Here is a 24,047-nt window from a genome sequence, read left to right as displayed (position 1 = left end):
CTGAGCAAAATGTTTATCAACTTGGAAAGATAATTAACAATTTTGTTCATCTTCTGTCACTGCAAACCATGTGATGTTTTTATTTTTATATATGTATGAATCTGTAAATTTTATGCATGATTTCCTTCAGTATTCCTTGCCAAAAATTAGCTAAATGGTGGGTTCTCAAAGATTTCATTCTACAAGCTATGATCTATCTTCAAAAAAATCCAAAATAAAATATAAAGCTAAGCCATCCAGAAATTTCTTTTCCTACTAAGCTTCTCTTCAGAGTTTTGGAGTTCCATCTTTGTATTAAAATTTCAGCAGGCCATTATTGGCTATGAACTTAACTGGGAAAGAAGGAATCAAAGATTTCTGAGTCCTGGACTTAGGAAAGCAATGGAGGACCAATTACATATTTTGTTTTTATTGTCTGAAATTTTCTATTTAGAAGCACAAAAGAAGAATTTTGAACTCTTATGTTAATTTTCTGTGTCCCGCTTGAGTTTTGCTAGTGCTCTGGGACACAAAGACTTGAACATTTTAGTTTGAAAAATGCTATCTATTCCAGGGATATCCAATGGAACTTTCTCTAATGATGGAAATGTACTAGATTTTTACTGTCTTGTAGGTTAGGCACTCGTCACATAAGACTACTGAGCACTTGCTATGTGGCTAGCATGACAGGAATTGAATTTTAGATGTATTTAATTTTAATTTATCACATTTTAAACTTAAATATGCCATGGCTACCATACTGGACAGCAACATTCTAGAGAATCACAAATTATACCTATGTGGTATGCTGGGAATAGGATTTCCCTTTTTAGCAAAATATTTAGAGAGACCATGAATCAACTTTCCGTACTTCTTAAGAACTGTACAGTTTTTTTCTTATTTAAAAGCAGATTCTTCCTCAAGATCCCATTGTTTGACTTTGACAGTCTTTCACTTTAGCCCAAGCAGTGGCTGGAGGGGGATAGCGATGAAGCTCTGTACCGTTACGGTACACAGAATCCTTTCCTCATTGGTCGCATGACCCCAAGTCACCTCCCAGTCAGGAATATAGATTCAGACTCAAACAAAACAGAAGAAAAGGAATACAAGCAACTTGACAGTTTAGATTTTTTAAAAGAATATCTTCTAAAAGTTAAAGCATCCATTTTATTTTTTTCAGTTGGCAAAATGATTCTAACCAATGAAGGTACTCTGGGACTGAGAATCCACTAAAATTAATGTTGACCGTTTAATAAGTAGTACACCACTTCTTCCAGATTCACAGAGGAATTATCCCACCAAGCAATTTAGACTATTCACGGGAAGTCATCTACAGAGACTAAGTTGAACTAGAGTTCATATACATATTTTTATCTTTTGCTTAAGTAATACCAAACAACCTTCCAGTTGGTATGTTGTAGTTTCATTGGAGGAATCAGCTCAGCCTGTTGGAATGAATGAGCTCCCTTCCATTATCTTCAGAGCACCTCTAAGGTCAGAGAGGGATTTTTCAATCAATTAAACCATACTGGTTTTACACACGCACACACACACACACACACACACACAGAATGAGAAGAAAAACAGATATGAACTATTAAATACCCTCACACAAACACAGACTTACCATAAGATAGGGGAATAAAGGATTATTTCTCATATTATCAGAATAAAGGGATTGTAGGTATAAATTTGTTAATCATAAAACAGTAAATTAAGAGACAACATGGAATAACGGAAAGGATTTGACAGACCTTCAGAGATTATATTTCACTTTTTAATTTCCAAATCTGCATGGTTATATAAAGAGAATTGAAAATGTATATATACTCCATTTTCCCATCTGCAACATGATAAATTTTCAGTAGAATACTTTGATAATAGCTGCTTTTAAATACAATATATGTAACTGTGTTCGATTCTGCAAAAACATTTCTATGCTAATATAAGGCACTATTATGGCTAGACAATAACACACATCACAAAAGGATACAAGTCATCCACTTTCAAAATCTATCTGTATTTACTTAGAAAACCCTCTTACAAATATAAAGTATAAAATAGATCTTCATACCCATCCTGTCAGAGACTAGCAACATACAGTGTTTCCACTTGGAATAAAATTACAATGTTGTTGTATTTTTTGCAATAGATATGTAATCCAATTTCAAGCCCTTCCATTCATAAGTATTCTTTTATAAAATACTCTGAAATGGACATTCTCCTTTACGCAGCATTTATTTTACTTTATAATCTGATTAATAGCACATCATAATGCATAAATTTACACTTGCAAAATTTATGTAGTGTGGAGTTAACACCATAGGATAAGAACTGAAGACTAAATAAGCATTAGCTCTTGCTGATGACAGGTCTTTAAAATTGAATCTCTTTATTTGTTTCCAAGGAAGATTTTATTCTCTACGAAGACTGAATGGCAGTATCAATGCCTTAAAACATCATCAACTTGCTATTATGAAGACAGGAATCCATGAATGAATGGCCTTTCCACACTGCAGGAGTATGAAGGGGGCAGACAAATATGAGATGTCCTCAGGCACCTTGTCAATAGAAAATAATTTTGACTTTTTCTCAGAGATGCAAAACTTGTCATGGGAAATGGAATTCATCAAAGAGCAGAAGGCCAAACCACCTGTGAAAGGACACTGGGACCAGGACTTAAGAAATCCAACTATGAAGCCATAATTTTGCACTTGGCAACTACCCTCCTATCAGTGCCCAGAAGAGGAAAGGATTCTCCCCTCAGATTCTCAGAAATCATTCAACGTTGCTTTGTTGACTATTTATTCTCTGAGTAAAAAAAATAAAAATAAAAAAATCTATTTTACCATTCCCTTCTTTTTTACTAGTCTCCTTCAAGAGAGAACATGTTTAGAGGAACAGATCTGGAAAAGAGAAAGCTTAGGTTCTAGACCAGCTCTTTAGGTCCCTAGCTGTAGAACATCGGTTAACCCATTACTTGGTCTTTCTACTCTTTGGTGCCTGATTTGTTGAAGAGCATGTAAGATCTGATTATGTCGAAGATATCTTCTAGTTTCAAAATTCTGTGTTTGAACATTTTCAAGCAGTGTTGCTCAACGAGTAAGCCAGGAGGGGTGCTGGACATTGGTCTCCTCAGCCCTCTAGGAAGTCAGCTAGTTTATCAGCTTTGAGTCACCTTGTTTCTTTACCCCTGAGGGGTAAAAAGTGTTGTGATTTTTCTGTGTGTTCTATGACATAAGAAAGGCCAGAAAGCACCGCTGTTAGAGAACTTAAGGAGAATCACCTCCTTGGTAAATAAACACTACTTTAACTGTCGACCTGGTCATCAGTGATAACCTGCACATGACCGGCATCCCACACATGAAGAGAGAAGAGGATCCATGATTTCTGAGCTGCAAAAACAGAAGCAATGATGACAGCAAACGCTGTTCCCTAGAGTCCACCATTAATAAAAGGCAGTTGCTTGGACTCTAATTATGGCATCCTTGCTACCCAAACTTGAAGCTTTTATGAGGCTTATGCAATTAACTACTTAAATGCATCGTAACACTTGCTTCTCTGACAGCAAAGTATTGATTTTTTAATCATTTTCAAGTCTCCTCTAGCACAAATAAATGTACTACAGTTACAGTTAATGCAGTGTGTACATGCATTAAATGCTGGTGTGACACAATTTATTATTTTGTAGATATAAATTGTAGATACATGGAACTGAAGTCTCGCTTCTCAGAGAGGGGCATCCGTGATCCAAGATCAGCATGGAAACTATGATTGTCCTTGATACTTCAAATTCTCTAACTTCCAAAAGCTAGAGACCTTTTTAACAGCATACTTATGCTTAAAAAAAAGGGGTATTGAATATAAATCTTTTATATATGTCAGTGTAGGAAAAAATTAAAAATAGTTGAACAGAGAGGAGACAGTTTCTATTTTCCTAAAGGTGTCACTGTGGGACCTATGGCAACTTTGATCAGATGAATGCTTGTTTATGTAATTTATTTCCTTATATTTAGTTGGGGCACATCTATCAAAATATTTTGCATACTATAGTCTCTCTGATTCAGTCAAACTATACATATTTTAATTGTGTTGTTTTAAATGCTTCCTGGAGTTAATGCATTGTAAAGCTGAAGCAGTGGTTTAAAAAGTATGCATTTTGCAGGCCTTTTCAGCAGGCCCAGAAGGCCAATAAAGCACCTGCCGAAGTCACAGATCTAAATGCAGACTTGGTGACAGAGGTCATTACATATTTTATGAACAAGCCTTCTCCTTGGGTGAATCCACACATTCGAAATTAAGCTGGTGAGTAAAAAGCAGTTAATTTTGTTTTGTTAGAAATAATATCATTTTAGTTTTAGCATCTAAGACAGATGCCAGCATTTCCCTCTGAACAGATGGTAATTCCATCGAATAGTGCATCTCTGTATTAGTAAGGTCTGTTGTGTATACAAACAGTAATAAACAGTAGGTAAGGATCAAAATAAATTTTAATTGTTGACATTAAATCCTGGCAGCCACAGTTCTAAGACTGCAATATTCCTTTTTCAAGTCTGTCAGATTTACTAATGCTGCAAAGGGTTTGTTTGAAAGCTGCCAGGTCCCAGTTTCAATAAAAAGATTTTTGCATGTGACCCCTTATGAGTTCTGCACCAGGATACCTGTTTCACACACCAAAACAATATTTCGAGAATGATATAGAATTGGTACTACCCTCTGTTCGCTATCTGTCAGGATTTCCCTTAGAATTCTCCTAGAGGACTGAACATTTCATTAAGAAGTTAGTATAAAATATTACAGTCAGTCGTTCCTATTAGGTGTCACGGTATTATGGCAGCCACTTCTCTATCCTGCTAAGGGTCTCCAATTCAACTCATTTTATTCTGTTTGCAACCCGGGCATGCCTGACCTTCTCTGAAAATGACATCATTCCTTTCATGTGTTTGCTTTACCGGGAGTCCGGAGGATTTCCCTGACAGTCACACTACCCATCAGCTGAGTTCTATAGGCTTTGCTGTGAATCTTTGTATCAACAAGCCCTGATTTGGTTTGCATAATGCATCCAGCGATCTGGTATTACAAGAAGTAGCTGCTATTTATTTTGGGAGGCTGCCATGTTAAAAAAAAAAAATCATTAAAAAAAAAAAAAACGGTTTGGCATTCAGGTGACTGTTCAATAACAAACATGCTTTACAATCGTATTTCTTTAAAAAATGGATGTATTTTTTTTTAATCATGAAAAATACATTGCTTCCACCATATGGGACAACCAACGACTCACCAACCGATTTAAGATGCAGCATATTGAGCTGACCATATGTTACAGTGCTGTTGAATGGCTGAGTGATTCATGCCCGTCACATTCTAGTATATCAATTAAAGCTCCTTGAAGTCTGCATGATTTGTGTCTCTGTTATTAAACCCTGCTAATTCATCCCACTTACACATCTGTTATAAATCTCTAGGAGTGCTGCATGATTCATGGCAATCTGTGAGCATGCTACAGCAAATTCTTCTCCTTGTAATTAACAGTAAATTGTTTTACTGCCATGCAATGAATTTTTCAGTTATATTGCAAATGAACTCCTAAATGTGCGGTTCTTTCCTAAGAACTGACTTACATCATTAGGCAATTAAAAAGTATCGCTCTGAACCAAAAGATTTTAATCAAGAGAAATACAACTTAAATATTGCTTAAGAGCCAGGGAAATTGGACATATTGGTTAAAAGGGTAAAATGATTTCTGTTGTTGACAGAGCAAACCAAACCAACAAAAAACCCTTCCCTGTACCCAGGGTTTCACGGATGCTTAGATCCAAGAGCTGCAGCCTGAAAACACTTAGGGAGACAAGTTTGCACAGATAACTGTTTATCTTAGAAGTTACTTAAGTCATCTGTCATTACCAAATTTCTCAGATTGCTTTACACTTCCCTAATTGTAAAACAGTGCCTTTATTCTTGAAATAAATAATTGGATAATTAGCCAAGTTGAATCACCAGAGGATTCCAGTGCTGTTCAAGTGTTTTTGTCAAAGGTGAAGCAAATTCTTTTCAGTTCGCCTCTGCAGCTCCTCGAAGACACTTTGATTTTTTCTCTCTCTTTCTTGGCACCAGCCTCAGATTCATGAGTCCATACATCAAGTCAGTAGTTTAACAACAAATGGAATTAAATTCAAAGAAGGGAAACTAATTGAAGGACAGCAACAAAAGTGTTTGGTAATGTGCTTTTTCATATGGCATGCCACATTTGCATGATAATTTTTCCTTTTTAGCATGGAGCAGAAAGTGACTGGCTTAATGAGGGATTATTCAAGACAGGAATGAACAAAATGCATTCATAACTAAGAACAAAGATTGTATTATGAGACAAAAACAGGCAACCTCAGAGAAGGAACTGGATGATTGGTTTATGCATTATGAATAAAAAGATAGAAAAATATTTATATTAGTATTCACTAATGACTATATATACAAGATTGTTGTAATTAAAATTATAAATTAACATATTAAGAGTGCTTGTTTGATCACTCTGGGTCCTATTCACAATGAAAAGACTTAGGTACCTGCATGCAAAACAATGTGTGTTTTCAACTGAGCTCCAAACAGCCTGTATATTTCACTTTGGATTGGGAAAAAAAACTTAGTGCACCACTAATTACTTGCTTAATGGGAGTGGGCATTTCTAGGCTTGCAGTGTGGAGGTTAAAAATTTGTGACTGGCCAAGGAAACATCACATTGGTCCTCCAGCAATGGGTATCCAAAAGGAATTTCTCTTAAGAAAGGTTTAAGTTGTACTTAATTTGGAAGCACCCAAATTTCCTAGATTAAAAGGGTAATCTTCAACTAGGCCAGCCATCCGCTCATTACCCTCCTACACCCAGAAGTAACTCCAAAGTCACCAGTGGCCTGGCTTGAGTCTCTGCCATGGAGAGAGAAGTTCGTGGAATAGTACCTCCCTCCAACCCATTCTCAGGCTTTGTCCTGGGCACCAAAACTAAAGGACTATCCATGCAATATTATGGTTGAAATGCACCAATTCTAAATATGTCTCTAGTTGACAAAAATATTTACAACAAGAAAAGACCAAAGAATAACTCCCAAGCTTCTTAACAAAACATAAATCTTTACAGGTATCTTTTTGATTTCTGTAACTGAAATTTAAGGCAAAAACACACATTCATGATTCAATGCTTTGGAAAGGCTAAATACAACTGCTAATTTTTGGTGCTCTTTTTCAGTTTTTGAATGGTCGCTGGCTTTTTTTGATCTCTGATAATGAATTCATATGAACTACATTTAGACTTAAGAGTTGAATTTCCCAAAAATCCTTTAAACTTCATTGGATTAATACCTATCCACCAAATTGCAATCTTATGACTAGAAAAAACAGAGTAGGAAGAATCATAAGTTGCAAGTCAACATTTACTCCTTCCTATACCAGATCTATTGACCATTCAAAAGGACTTGCCTTCTCATTGTCTATTTGTATATCTTATTATTTATTAGTTATATCCAGATGTTTAATCTTAGGAAAATGTTAGAAAAGAAATGTGTTCATCTACTGAAAATAAAGGCAGCAAGAAGGATATTGGATCTGTAATTGCTGGGCTTTGCCTTGGATTCCAATAAAAACAAATATGTTCATTCATTCTCACTGACTTGAGCACCCCTGAAAATGGTGTATTTTAAAATAAATTAACTGGCAAGAAAAAAATTATTTTTTCATACTGTTTTCATGTAAGTGATTTTATTCTCTGTGTGGCAGATGAAGAATCACAGAGTTTGGAAAAACATCATAAGCAATTAAGAAATAAACATTTTCTTAGACAACTACTAAAATAACTTTTTCCTTCAGAAAAGAAAAGATTTCACATGGAAACAGTTAATGTAATTTTTTAAATGGAAATCAGAGAGAAGGAAATGTTGGCAAAGAACAAAGAACCACACACTTTAAATTTACCATTACCTCTTCTCTAGCAACTGCTCAGTCATTTACATTCCAGGTTCTCCTTCAACCATGATAAAGTGCTCCCTAGAGGGTCATCGATGACCCCAACTTCCTTCTAGTTCATACTTCTCTTGCTTTTCCTACAGTCTGTGATGCTACAGACAACCTTCTCCTAGAATTCTTTCTTCCCTTGACTTTTCTGATCCCTCTCTCTAGGTTCTTTGTCTAACTGACCATTTCTCTCTTCTCTTCATTCCTCTGCCTCCTGAAATGTAAGAATTTACTGAGGTGTGAACTTTTATTTTGTATTTTCTCTGACTTCACTAATTCATTAGCATTCATAGGTTTAGCTCCCAGGTAGATGATTACAAATCTGCATCATTCTTAAGCTCCAGATTTGCATTTTCTGCTGCTGGCATGTTATAATTGTCATAGATGTGTTTCTATCAATGGTCAAACTTAAACTCATGGGTTTATTTCTCCCATACGTTCTTTCTTCACCTTTCCTGTTTTATTTAATGGTGTCACCATGGTCTACAATATTTACTGTCATCTTCAATTCTTCTCTCTTTGTAATCTATGGATTTCTCTTCCTTGACGCCACTCCATCGATCCTGCTTTCAATCTTTACTTCTATTTATCTGATTTATTCCCTCATTGCCTCTTAGAAAAGTCTACAACACTCTATTTACACTCTTTTCTAATCTGTTCTACACTCTACTGCCAGAATCTTTGTAAACCTTAGCTTTAATCATATTTATATGTGGAACAATGCCCATCTGTAAAACAGTGACTAGCATGGTATACATACATTCAGTAAATACCTGCAAAAACTCTTTACCAACCTTTTATAGCCCATCTCAAATGCCATTTAATTTGACATAACTTCCCAGTCTCCCAAATCAAAGTTATCTATTTCATATTCTATGTTCCTGTAGCTTTCTTTGAACTTTTCTCATGTGCCCCCATGGTGTTAATCCTATCTGTTATATGTCAATGCCTTAATGCAGACATTATTAAGGTATCTTGAAATGGATTATCTTTGAATACCCCACAGTACATTAAATAGTAAGCCCTTAATAGATGTTTACTGAATTGAGCATTCACAATAAAATACAGTAAGGATATGATCATGGTACCTTATTAACTCTAACTTATAAACATAAAATTTGAAATTTGTAGTTTTGGAGCAATATTTTGAGATGAGTATCATAATTCTGAACGATAGACCCTTACAGAACTGAAAAATATTGATTTTAGACACTAGCTTCAAACAGTTTATTTTTGAAATATACTTCTTAGTATTAGATGGTGGAGTAGGAGAGCAAGGCAAGAACTTCTTCCCACATATGCAGCAAGGAAACAACTACAGTAAATACAACCAACCCTGGAAACTACCTGAAGTCTGCAGAACAGACTGTCTACATCTGGTGAAGAAGAGAGGATCATATTAAGAAGGGTACAGGGGTAGAGCTGTGACTGGTCAGGACTCAACCTCTTCCCCATCCAGTCCATGAGTGGGAGAGGAACAGAGTGGGGAGGGGATAAGTACTCAGAAACCCAGCACACCTGGCCCTGGAGATGTTCTCTGAGAACACAGTTCACATTGCACTGGGCTTTAGTGATTAACAGGACTGGACACCAGGGAGAGTTGGAACATTCTGAGAGGCTGGAACTCCTGTCACTTGTGGAGGACAGGCATGCTCTGTCAGTCCCGCTGAGAAACAACACAGAGGAGGCAGTCTGAAAGATTTACTAGCAGCAGGAAGCATGCCAGAAGGGTGAGGGTGAAACCTGTAGTTTTTGAGTAATATTTTGAGATGAGTATCATAATTCTGAATGACAAACCCTTACAGCTCCCTCTGGAGGAGACAGTGCAGGCAGACAACACTTTCCCAGCTCTCCCTTGGTCCAACTGCTCAGGTGCTTCAGGAAGCCAGCTCCAAATGCTCCATCTTCTGCGTTGGTGGCTTAACCCCACAGAGGCACTTCCCTGTTTATCTGTCCACCTGGCTCACTTGGCCAAGCAGCAGTCCAAATTTGCTCACTGGCAGGCAGAGGACGGATGACTTTCCTGGCCCTTCCTCAGCCAAGCTGATCAGAGGCTTGTGGGAGCTAGCTCCAAACTCTCCAACTCTCTCCTGGTGGCTCAACCCTGCGGAGGAGCTCCCCTGTACACCTTCCCCACCTGGCACACTCAGCCCAGTGGCAGTCCATTTTGCTGAGTGACAAGCAGAGGTCAGACTACTCTTTCCTGGATCTACCAGTCCTCCCTCAGCTCAACTGGACAGATGCTTGCCAGACCCAGCTCTAAACTTTCCACCTGCCCATTGGCTCAATCCCAGCACTCCAATGTGTACTAGGCACTGTAGCAGTTTGCCATTCCTAACCAGGAGGCACAGTATATCCTGCACATAATAAATCCCAGAAGCCCCCCACATCACACAAAGGTTACACAGAGGTGAGCTATGAGGATCAGCCACTACCAGCAGACAGGCAGAAAGGAGGGCCCCACCCAACAGTCACAACTGCAGCTCTAGCACAAAGGAGAAACAGGCACTGGTGAGCAAAGAGTCCTGAGCTTCTGGGCCCTACAGGACACCCACTTCATAGAAATTACTTTCTAAACCAGGAGGCATAGCTGATCTATCTAATGCAAAAAGAGAAACACAGAAACCCAGACAAAATGAAGAGGAAGAGGAATATGTTCCAAACAAAAGAACAAAATAAGACACCAGAAAAAGGGTTAAATAAATCAGAGATTACCAATCTTCTTGATAAAGATTTCAAAGTAACTATCATAAAGATGCTCACTGACTTGTGGAAAAGAATTGATGATCTCAATAAGAACTTCAGCAAAGAGACAGAAGATTTGAAAAGAGCCACTCAGAGCTGAAGAATACAATAACTGAAATGAAAAATACAATGGAGGAAATGAATAGCATAGGGCTGGAATTAGAGGTGGTAATCAATGAGATGGAAAATAGAGAACAGGAAAACAACCAAGCTGAAGAACAAAGGAAAAGGGATTTCTAAAAAATGAGAAGATGCTAAGAGAGCTGTGTGACAGCTCTAGGAGTACCAGAAGGAGAAGAGAAAGACAAAGGAGTAGAAAGTCTCTTTGAACAAATGATTGCTGAAAACTTCCCCAGTCTGGGGAAGGAAATAGGTCTGGGAGTTCAGAGAGCCCCTAACAAAGTAACCCTAGGAAGACAACACCAAGACATATAATAATTAAAATGACAAAGGTTAAAGATAAAGAGACAGTATTGGAAGCAGCTAGAGAGGCAAACAGTTACTTACAAGTACAACCCTCTAAGACTATCAGCAGATTTTCTCCACCAAAGCTTCACAAAAGATGTAGATTATGACACCTTATATACAAAGTATGGAAGAAGAAGAATAAAAAAGTTAGTACTTTTAGAATGTGTTTGAAATCCAGTGACCATCAACCTGATATAGATTGTTATATATTTAGGAAACTATGTAATTTATGTTAACCACAATCCTTCAATCCTATAATAGATATACAAAAAATTAAAAGAAAAGAAATCCAAGCATAACACTAAAGAAAACCATCAAACCACAAGACTATAAGAGAGAAAGAGAGGAACTACAAAAACAAACAGAAACAATTAATAAAATGGCAATAAGTACATATCTATCAGTAATCACTTTAAATGTAGATGGATTAAATGCATCAGTCAAAAGACATTAGGGTGGCAGAATGGATAAAGAAACAAGACCCATCAATACACTGCCTACAAGAGACTTCTTTCTGACCTAAATTCAGACATTACAGACTGAAAGTAAAGGGATGGAAGAAGATATTTCATGCAAATAAAAAGGACAAAAAGCAAGCATAGCAGTACTTATATTAGACAAAATGGACTTCAAAAGAAAGAAATTAACAATAGACAAAGAAGGATATTGCATAATGATAGAGGAAGCAGTCCAACAAGAGGATGTAACAATTATAAATATGTATGCATACAACATAGAAGCACTTATATATATAAAACAAATACTAACAGACCTAAAGGGGAAAATACACAGCAACACATCATATAGACTTTAACACCCCACTTATATCAATGGAAAGATTATCCAGACAGAAAATAAGGAAACAGAGGCCTTAAATGACACATTATTACAACAGATGGACTTAACATATATATACAGAATGTTCCACCCAAAAGCAGTGGGATACACATTTTTCTTGAGTGCATATGGATCATTCTCCAAAATAGATCACATATTGGTACACACAAAGAGCCTCAATAAATTCAAAAAGGTTGAAGTAGTTCAAGCAGCTTTTCAGATCAAAGTGGTATGAAACTAGAGATCAATTATATGAAATAACAAAAAAGCAGAAACTTGGAGACTAAACAACATGCTTCTACATAATCAGTGAATCAATGAACAAATCAAAGAGAAGTCAAACAATACATGGAGACAAATGAAAACACAAAAAACAGTTCAAAATATCTGGGATGAAGCAAAAGTGGTTCTAAGAGAGAAGTACATAGAAATACAGGTCTACTTCAAGAAACAAAAGCAACTCCAAGCAAACAGTCTATCCTCACAACTAAAAGAACAAGTAAAAGAAGAACAAATGAAACCCAAAGTTAGTAGAGGAGGGACACAATAAAGAACAAGCAGAAATAAACAAAATAGAGAACAATAAAACAATAGAAAAAATCAATGAAACCTAAAGATGCTTCTTGGAGAAGATAAACAAAATAGATAAACCCCTATCCAGATTTATCAAGAAAAAAGAGAGTGGACACAAATAAACAAAATCAGAAATGAAAAAGGAGAAGTTACAACTGACAACACAGAAATTCAAAGAATTGAGAGAATTCTACAAAAAAAATTATATGCCAATAAGTTGGACAACCTAGAAGAAATGGAAAAATTATTACAAAAATGCAATCACCCAAGACTGACCAAGGAATAAACAGAAAATCTGAACAGACCAATTACCAGTAACAAAATTAAATTGGTAATCAAAAAGTCCCAAATATACTCCAGAAACTGATGGCTTCACAGCTGAATTCTACCAAACATTTAAAGAAGAGCTAATACCCATCCTTCCTCAAGTATTCCAAAAAATATATAGAAGAGAATTTTTCCAAACTCATTCTATGAGGCCAGCATCACTCTAATAACAACATCAGAAAAAGACACTACATAAAAGGAAAACTACAGACCAGTATCCCTGATGAACATAGATGCAGAAATCCTCAATAAAATATTAGCAAACTGAATTCAAAAATACTTCAAAAGGATCATCTATTGTGACTAAGTGAGATTTATGCCAGGAATGCAAGCATGGTACAATATTTGTAAATCAATTAATGTGATAAACCACACTAACAAAAGGAAATATAAATAACATATGATCATCTCAATAGATGCTGAAAAAGCATTTGACAAAATTCAACATCCATTCATGATAAAACCTCCCAACCAAATGGGTATTGAGAGTATATATTTCAGTGCAACAAAGGCCATATACCACAAGCCCACAGCTAATATCAAAATGGTAAAAAGCTGAAAGATTTCTTTTAAGATCAGGAACAAGACAAGGATGCCCACTCTGACCACTTTTATTCAGCATCATACTGGAATTCCTAGCCACAGCAATTAAACAAGAAAAAGAGATAAAAAGCATCAAAACTGGTGTTGGAGGAAGCAAAACTGTCACTATTTGCATATGACATACTATATACAGACAACCCTAAAGACTCCACCAAAAAATTATTAGAACTAATAGCTGAATTCAGCTAAGTTGAAGATTACAAAATAAATATACAGAAATCGGTTGCATTCCTTTACACTAACAATGAACTAGGAGAAAGAGAAATCAGGAAAATAATTCTACTTATAATTGCATCTAAAAGAATAAAACACCTAGCAGTAAAACCTAACCAAGTAGGTGAAAGACCTGTACTCTGAAAACTGAAAGACACTGATGAAAGAAATTGAAGAAGACACAAATAAATGGAAATCTATCCCATGTTCATGGATAGGAAAAATTAATATTGTCAAAATGGCTATCCTGCCCAAGGCAATTTATAGATTCAATGGACTCCCTATCAAAATATGAGAGGCATTTTTCAATGAACTAGAACAAGTAAGCCCAAAATTTATATGAAATCACAAAGCAATCTTGAGGAAGAACAACAAAGCGGGAGGTATCATGCTCCCAAGACTAGTGTTTGAACAAAGTTTGAACTGGATACCAAAGCCTAGCAAAGTTGACACATAACATTAATAATCGCAGATGTATTACTTTATGTAAAAGCATCAGGAAAATATTTACTCAGAAATAAACAGACACTGCCACAGCATGAACACTTATAATGTAAGTGTGTTTTCCTGGAGGAATGTCAATAGACCATTTTTTTGAAAATTACTCTTCGAAAATATAAAAATCTCAATCTATGGACATATTCAGGATGCACAATTCAGTATTATCTTATAATGGACTTCAGTCCATTACTTCTAGCTGTAACAATGAAAACTTCATCAGATTCTATAATCAAAGTGTTCATCAATAGGTGAACAGATAAATAAGATGCATTACATACACACAATGGAATATTATTTAGCCATAAAAAATAAAGAAATCCTACCATTTGTGATAACATGGATGGACTTAGATGAGCTATGCTAAATGAAATAAACCATGAGGAGAAATATATATTATTTCTTATAGGTGGAATCTAAAAATAAACAAAATTAAAAAAAGGCAATAGACACATAGATACTGAGAGTGATTGGTGCTGGGAGGGGTAAGGGTGGGTGAGTGAAATAGGTGAAGGGATAAAGAGGCACAAAATCTGAATCACAGTATAAATTAGTCACAGGAATGAAATATTTCTGTAACATCTTTCTATGTTGACAGATAGTAACTACACTAGTTGGGGTGAGCATTTAATATGTATGTAACTGATGAATCACTATGTTGTGTACCTGAAAACAATATAATATTGTATATCAAGTATCCTTCAATAAAAAAGTTAAGATCCTTAGTTTTAGGACTTTGCCTAGTTATGTTTATGTTTTGGTAATGTTATGGAACCAAAGTTGTAAAATAAACTTACTAATTTTGATAACACTAGACATTTTATAACATTTGCTTTGTGACTGATAAAAGTATTATGTAATAATTATCACAATGATCATGATAAAAATAACAGTTTTTATTGAGTGTTTTCTCTGTGCTGGGTACTGTTTTAAACACTTAACATGTATTAACTAAAATAGATTATCCTTATTTTTAAATTGGAAGATGAAGGTACGGATGTAACATAATTTACTTAAGGTTACACATCTAGTAGATGGCAATAGCCCAAATTTAAGTCCTGGCATTTTGGCTTATCATTTTTTCCCCTAAATATATGAATAAGCTCTTATATTTAAAAGTCAAAAAACTTCCACATCTCATGGCTTTCAAAGAATATGTTTCTGAGTTCCATTTTACCAGGATAAAGAGTCAGAGAGGACTCATACTGCCTACATTAGTTTCCCTTCACTAATCTTCCAGTGAATGGGAGAGGCCTGGCCCCACCTCAGGAACTAAAGCAAGAGTGGCACAGAGCACTGGGTGTATTGTCTTCCGGGCCACAGAGACTCTTTGGTGCAACCAAAGTGTGTGATATTAGCAAAGATGCTATCATTGGTGCATTGGGCATGATTCTATTTCATGGACATTTTTCCTGAGTTTCTCTTTTCATCTCCAAGATCTGTCTGGTCTCTGGGAACAAGCCAGTGTCCCTTCAGTTCTTTTAGTTTGTTTGCACCTTTGAAAACACACACTGGATCTCATCTAGAGGAGAGTCCTTGTACTAATGGTGCTGCAAACTATGGCATGTGAGATGCAGATGGGAGATCCTGAATTATACACCCTGAAGGGCAGTAGAGTTGGGTGGAGATATAATTATTGCAAGTGTTATTGGAAGTGATGTCATGAGGCAGATGAAGTAAACTGAGGACAGCTCCCAGGGGAGTAAAATGAGAATGAATAGAAACCACAGGGAGATATTTTAGATCAATACAAGAAATCACCTTTCAAAAGAGGTCTCTACACATGGCATGAATGGATTTGCCTGAGAGGTATACCTACCACTAAAGCTATCAGACATAGGTTGGACAAACACTTGGGAGGAATGTTACAAAGAACGTATGAGCGTTAGCTAAATGGTCACACTGGAAGACTTTTAAATGTTTTACAACCCTGAAGAGCCATGATTTCAGTTCTGCTATATCACGTGGTTAGGATCCCTCTGTCCTCCGTTATTCCTCAGGCCAACATTCAGTTGTGCTATTTCTGTTTTCATTTTCTCCAGCCTGCGAGACTGATTCCTCTCCTAATGTTTTTTCTCTTGTCCCAAATTATGTCATTTTTTTTTTCAAAAGGTAACAGGGAGCCTTTCTCTGTTTTCCATATTCAGCAACCCTCTAACAATATAGTAGTACATAATGATAAATAACAAATATATAGTCTTAGAGGAGAATATCTGTACAATCTAAGAACTCCAAAAGTCTATGCATATACATATGAAATATGTATAGACTAGATATGTAAGAATATAAGGAGTTCAGTTATAAAGCTAATAAAACATCATTTTCAGAATTTAGGAGTTACTGTCATTGACGGAAAACTTGAAATAACAAAATTACTTGGGTGTGATCATTTCAGCCAAATGGAACAAGACAAAACAAATAATAGAACTGGACCTGAAGACAGTTTGGAAGAATATTTTTATAGCTAAGTATGTTTGCACAATATCTGTCATTTGCCTAGCTGTCTCTTAACCTTCTCGCATCTGGACATTTCCTTAAAGAGCACCAGGACATTAAACCAGAAAAAGTAATTTGAAAATACTAAATGCAAGTAATTGAATTATACAGGTGCTAGTAAGTAATATATGTTACCAAGTTTGGATAAATCACATTCTAATTGAAGCAAACAAAAATTTACACAAATCATTTCTGAATAAGAACATACTTGATAACAAATCTTTTATTTAAATGTTATAAATGAGGAGCATCTTATTAATGATAAATCAGTTAATAATTATGCTGCTGCCTGTCCAATGAAGGCAAAAGATAATGCCAAAGCCATTAAGTCCTGGATGTTTGCCTTTAGCCCTATAAGTCAGGAATGGGTAGACTCAACCCCACAGGAAAAGGTAAACACAGAAGGAATACGTATACTAAGCCCTCATAAGAAGACTCCTAAACACTTCTAATAATTGTCACGATGCCTTTATGACTGATAGTAGTGGCTGAGTTCTGGAGTTACTGTGCATCTAATTATATTTCTTATTATGACACAGCTGTAACTTAGGACTCCTAAATACTTCTTAAACTTAAGTTTGTTCATTTTGTTTAAAAATATCAAGGTAGGTAGCAATCAGGGTTAGAAAGGGAAAAGGAGAAAGCAGAAAAGACAAATATTAAGTATGAACTGGAAAAGGTGTTGAGCTTTGCAGGGGTTTGTTTACAAATACACAATATATTTTTCATGTCCATTAAAACTTGCTTACCAGCTGCTAATGTCTGTCCTGCTCCCGAAGCACTGGTTACACAACCAATTGAATTGCAGAGGGAAATAGTAAAGTTGTATATTCTATAAGGTTTAAGTCCTTTTACAATATAAGACAATTCTTGGGATTTAGCAGTGTATAACACCTTCAAAGGAAAAGCAAAAAAAAAAAAAGTCAGATAACAGGTAATCAGTGTGAGAAATATAACCTTGGCAGTCAAGAATCCATGAATCCAATCATGTTCCATGAATCCAGACAGGGGGAAATATTGCCAACTGCTATTAGGAAAAAGGGGTTTTTTTTGAAGAGCCTCAACAAGCTAAGATTTAATTGATAATTGTACAATCACACTGTTTTATGAGGTAATAATCCAGTTCCTGAGTGGATAAATGAGGAAACCAAGTTATTGCCTCATAAAGCAGCATGGTGGTATGGTTATTGTCACCAATGGTAGAAATAAAGGATGGTGGCATTGCTATTGTTATCATGACAAAGTCCAAATAAAACCATGGGGCTTGGCGAAAACTAACCCAGTGCAGTAATGACCACATGCTATTAGATGGAGCTGGTACAGAAAGATGTCACTGTGTTAAATCAATCCCATCATTTTCTTTAAAAGAAAAAAAGCTACAGAAGAAAAAGGAAAAAAATAAACAAACATATTACTGAGCATCCACATGTGGTCAATTCGCAATTATCTTTCTTATACAAATAAGCATATACAGATTAGATCAAACAGTTACACTTTTTTTGAAATGTTGTCTTTATCATACTATTTCAAATGAAATAGCAGCCATTAAGCAATGAAGACTGAGAGCCACTCCATAGTCCATAAACAAGTTAATTAAACAACCAGCACTGAGTGTTGTCCCCTTCATTAAAACTAGAATTGATCAAAAGCAACCATGTAAATTTCCTGAGTCTGTTGATACAAAGACCACTGGAAATTACATTCAGAAAAACAAAAAGTTATTAAAACAAAGAGTATGACACTAAGCATGAGCACAAAAGTTTTTTCTAAGGGATATTCATATCATTCATATCAAGTATACATTCATATCAAATAATGTTCCATAAATATAAATACAGATAATTATAAAAGTTAGTGGCATTTGGAATAACTTTCTAGACATTTTCCCTTTCAGAGTACAATAAAATTTATTTGGAATGTTTGCTGGGTATTGACTTTAACATTTCATAATCTAAGTGAATAGTTTCCAGAAAGTGGTGTGATTTGGAATGTAAATTATATTGCTTTCATAACATTTTTCAAAAATAAAATTGACTTAAAAGATTCTAAAAATCTAGGAATAATGTAAAACTTTGGTACCATTTCCTCACAATTACATTTAGAAATCAGAAAAACATCAAACACAAAATTACTAACCATTTCTCTAATTCTAAAATGGTTACTGAAGTATTGAGAATATAAACCTTCTCTTCTGTCTAATGTGATTGAAAATTTTCTAAGAGAAATAAAACTTTGAAATGAGTAAAATGTACTGATTATTCTAAAAGATCCATCCCATGTAGAACAACCCTGGTGGGATTTTATGTAGATTTTTAGAAAATGAAAGTTTTTAGCATAAATACATTAAAGTATTTCTTATTTAATTTAGAAAGTTGAATCATTTTTTTAAACAAATTATTCTTTGTAGCAAGAATACATAATGAAATATAGTAAGAAATAGAAACTGTAGACTAATATGAATTATGAAGGGCTTTTTATTTCTCTACATATGATTGTTACAAATTACATGATGTTAAAAAGACATTTACCAGAGAGTTTGGGGCACATAAAGTAACCACTCAGATAAACTTTGTCTTTATCATGTTCATATAGTCATTTTACATGTCTCAAATGATTTATCTAATTGAAAGTTTTAGTTGTGATAAATCTGTAAAAGGGTGGGAAGAACTCTGTAGAAGCATGAAATCTTATACTGATAATATCTCGACTTCAATACATTTCCCCTGCAACATTCTTAAGCAAAGATTCCTTCACAGTTATTATATGGTAGGTTTTCCCAAAAAAATTTGGCTATTTATTTACCAAGATTATAACAAGACACAGTCTGGGTCCAAACTGAATTATTGAGAAGGTGAACCTTTGACTTTGTCACTCTTAAGTTCACTTTCTTGAGTATATGATTAGGTAGATAGAAATTTGTAGGGGGAGAGAAAGTTCAAGAAGGAGAATAAAGTGACACATCTATATCCTTATTCCAATTCAGTCATGAGGAAAGGACTTTTAAACATAAAAAAAAGGATTTACCTGTACAATTCTATTTTGTCAATCAAAAAAAGATTTATTTCTTGTGTCATTGAATGGTGGTTATTTTGTAAAGTATAGTGTAGTCCTATTCCATTAATAATAATCACTAATTATAATATATATAGTATTTTTCAAGCTCTGTAAACTGCATGCAAACCATATAGGTAAGCACAAATTTTTCCCCCATTTTACAGATGAGTGAAATTTGAAATACAGAGATGTGTGATATGGGTAATGATTGTTACAAGTAGGACACCAACAAGTCTTTCTAAAGCTGTACTTTTATAATCATTTTTTCCCCTTATTTTTGTTTTTTGGAATAGAATACTGTACTACAAGTAATAGTTGTTTTGAAACTGTTTTACAAGGAAAGAATAGTTTACTAAACAAAGTAATATCAGAGCAATAACAAAACAAAACATCAAGGATAAATATGTTATAAAATTAAGGACCAAACACAGCAGGTACAACTGTAAGTGCACCTTAAATCCTATAATATACAGGGTTGGTTGACTAAATCATTTAGGTTAAAAGGTATGTATTATGCTAGCTGTGTTTTTATCACCTGTTATAGTTGCAAATTAGTTAGCACTTATTTCCAGACTAATGGAAAGACGTAACAAGAAACCATAAATTATTTCTCAGCTCTTTTCTTCTAGTTTTGTGTTGTATCTATGTTCTGTCCATCAAAAAGGCTCAGAAATATTAGTAAACCTAGTAGTAATGGTTGAACAGTTTCTCCCAAACATGGTTGTCCATCCAGAACCTCAGAAAGTGATCTTATTTGGAAATAAGGACTTTGCAGATGTAATTAGTTAAATCATCATGGATTTAAGGTGGGCCTTAAATTCCATGTGATATCTTTATAGAGGAAATGAGAGGGACACGTAGGCACATGGGAGATAGATATACAGAGAAGGTGGCCATGTGAACGTCTACAAGCAGACTGAAGGGAAGCTGACACAAACCGAGGAACACCAACAGCCACAGACGCTGGAAGAAGCAAGGAAAGATTCTCTCCCAGAGCCTTTGGAGGAAAAATGGCCCAGCCAACATTTTGCTGTCAGACTTCTGACCTCCAGAACTGTAAGAGGATACATTTCTATTGTTTTAAGTCCCTCCGTTTGTGGTAATTTGTTACCGCAATCCCAGGAAACCAATACCATACGGTACAAAGGTCTGGGGTCTTGACTTACTCTGAGACAACCTTAAAGGATTATTTTAGTTCCAGAACTATGCACAGGATTAGCTTAGACCCTTTTGTTATTGCATCACAATTCAGCTTCTTATGTGGCTCAATCTTGCATCTCTACTACTGTATATGTATTGCTTCTGAGAGCACTCCCCAGTAAACCTACACTCAGTCCCCTTTTACAGAATCTGCTTCTTGGGGAACCTGACCTAAGATAGCAATAGCAGGAGGGGCCCTAGCAAGGAGACTCTGAACTCTTTGGGAACTGGCTCACCAACCAGCTGGTTGGCAATGAAAATCTCATCATAGGTAGTGAATGGATACTGATAGTCTCCAGCATGCTAGGTGCAATTTCTAAACTTTCATTAGTGGTGAACTGGGGTGAATTACCAGTAGAAGAAATCTCATTGGTTTGATGGAACTGGTAATTACACAGACTACTTTGGGGAAAGTAGTAATTAGAAGGACTGTGGAAACAGATGGCTCTTGCTGGGTACGACTGATGCGCTGAAGAAAAATAAAGATCAGGAGGTCATAAGTTTAAGGCAAACTGAAATTTAAGGCAAACTGAGAAAACCGTGTTGGCAGTATTGGTTCTCTATATTAATAACATTTTATTATATTTATCAATAAGCAAGAAATAGCAGGCATGTAGAGGTCTTGGTAAGAGTTATGTGCTCTGAAGATTGGGAGATCAGCTTTTCGAAGATTAAGGGATCTGCCACATTAGTGAAGTTTGTAGGGGTACAGTAGCCTGAGACAGGCTCAGACATCCCATCCAAAGTAAAGGGCAAGTTTTTGCATCTTGCATTTATCAGCACTAAGTAGGAAACAGAACATTAGGAGAACGTCTTAAGTTCTGAAGAGAGCATATTCCACATTTGGGAATACTCGTCCGACCAAGTTACTGAGTAACACGGAATGCTGCCAGCTTTGAGGATGCCCCAAAGGCAGGAAAAAATTCTTCAAGTCAAGGCTGTGTTGCAAGCAGACCAACAACTTGGGACATGAAGCACATCAGATCCTATTTACTACAGCTGACTATAACGGGAACACAGTGTGGTGAGACCCTCATGGCAAGCCCGCTATAAGAGAGAGGATCTGGAGTAAGGGCGTGTCACACAATGGAAATCAAATACCACATATTAGGCAGCTCCTTGGATATTCCTGGGGCTTGATGAAGAGCATCTGGCTATGGAACATCGAATGGCCATGCAGCCAGAACTACTCCTCATGAGCTGGGTTCTGACAGATTGACTAAATCTTCAGGTCAGGTGGGTCCAACAGAAATTCATCACCAAATAGAAGCGGATATCTGAGAATGGGTGTAAGCAGAGCCAGAGGCAAAATATGCTGTGGAAGCAGGTAGTCCAGACTCCCACGTCATCTACCATTCCTACACTGGTGGGGAGGCTCAATCTCAGCTCATACCTACCACCCCTTGGAGGTCCCTCAAGAGCTGGGAAGTAGAATAAAATGCATTTTGTCTCACAGATGGGTAATCTTAGTATGTGGTTGCAAGTCAAAAATGGGTGATGGCGGCTCTATTGCCCCTATAGACCCCGTTCAAGGATGGTCCTAAAACCAGCAGTAAGTCCTCTTAATGGGCAGAAGTTCAGAGAGTCCGTTTTGCGTAGAAAGGGAGGGGCTCCAAGGTGGCTTACAGCTGGACTACCTGGCAGTGGGCTGGTTGTATTGGTCATAGGATGAAAGAAAAACAACTGAAAGATCTGGAACCAGAAAGTCTGGGGAAGAAAAATACAGATAGGCCCATGGAGGAGGGCCTTGAGTGTGAAGATCTTTTTATGTCATGTTCATGCCCACTGAGGAGCATCTTCCTCAAGAACTAAACAGCCAAGTACACAGAACCACTTACCCAGTTGACATTTGCCACTCTCTGTTACTGGCTACCTTCATGCTGGTGAAATGGAGAGCCCTGGCTGCACCGTAAGCTGGAAGGCAACAAGAGCCTTTCATCCTCTGGGATTGTTTTATTTATATGTATCTCAAATGAATTACTCCAAGTATAGGGTAAAGACTCTGTAACTGTTATCTGTGATTATCAGTCTCATTACTGCAGCGGGAGCATGAATTATTAGAAGGCAATATGTCACTCTACATTCCAAACTTAAACATGTTAATAACCTTCGCTACAAGCTGTGACAAATTCCTTTCCTCAGAATTTTTCTCAGGAAATAAAAATATGCTAAATGTACATATAAGATGTTCTTATCAACATTATTTGTATTTCCAAAAGAATGGATACAAGTATCAAGTGATTGTGGGTTGGTTAAACACGTTCTTGCATATTCAAATAATATGATAGTGTATAACTACTGAAAGTCATCTCTCAAAAGATATTTAAAGGTGTAGGTTAAGTGGAAAAAGCAGATCTTATTAAACAAAATTATACCAACTTTGTTTAAATGTATTTGAAAAAATAAGTGATATAAATATATACAACCTTGTACATATAATATTAAGAAACAAGTGTCCCATTTAAGGACCATGTAAGGGAGAATTCTGTCACAGAATTCTGCAAACTCAGAAAATGTCAACATGAAGACCATTCAATTCTAAAAGTACCTTAGTTGAAAATAATAATACCTGTGAAAACACCACTGGAATAGATTGTTGAGGCAATTGTTCAGAAATCATGTTGATGTTATAGCGCACAACATTTCCACGTGTAACATTGTCTGCTGGCTTCTCCCAGGAAACATTGAGAGCATACGGTGAGAGAGCAAAGACTGAAGGAGGGATCATGAACATGGGTGCTGTCAATGGCAACAGTAAAAACAGAAGCAAGTCAATGCTGTAACTGCAGGTTTTCAAAATGAATTCACACATTTATTCTAGCTTCTGAAAGAGGCTGTTCCTTACAAAATATCCTAATTTTTAAACTCAAAAGATATATTGATGTATACCAAAACTATTCACTCTCTTATGTTATCTGCAAGGATGTTCTCGCCCTTCATGTTAACAGCAAAGATATTTCCCATTTACAAAATGAAAGTCATATAGAAATGTGCTTACATTCATAAAGATAACTAGCAGATACTGGGTAGAAAACCATAGGTCTTACGAAAGTT

The 24,047-nt window shown here is 36.0% G+C and overlaps 1 protein-coding gene across 1 annotated transcript in view; it reads right to left on the bottom strand.

Moving 5' to 3' along the window:
* The window catches only part of USH2A (usherin), a 722,977-nt gene that overhangs the window by 500,064 nt on the left and 198,866 nt on the right, over positions 1–24,047 (bottom strand). Inside the window, exons 18-19 of the mRNA XM_036931704.2 lie at positions 23,563–23,732; positions 17,489–17,633 (exon numbers count right to left, since the gene is read on the bottom strand). Coding sequence (XP_036787599.2) covers positions 17,489–17,633; positions 23,563–23,732 — 315 coding nt within the window. The remainder of the gene's footprint in view (positions 1–17,488; positions 17,634–23,562; positions 23,733–24,047) is intronic.

The sequence above is a fragment of the Manis pentadactyla genome, chromosome 19 (genome assembly GCF_030020395.1).
Source record: "Manis pentadactyla isolate mManPen7 chromosome 19, mManPen7.hap1, whole genome shotgun sequence".
Classification (NCBI taxonomy): domain Eukaryota; kingdom Metazoa; phylum Chordata; class Mammalia; order Pholidota; family Manidae; genus Manis; species Manis pentadactyla.
Note: the sequence above shows the minus strand (reverse complement) of the source record. Positions and strands in the feature narration are given on the sequence as shown.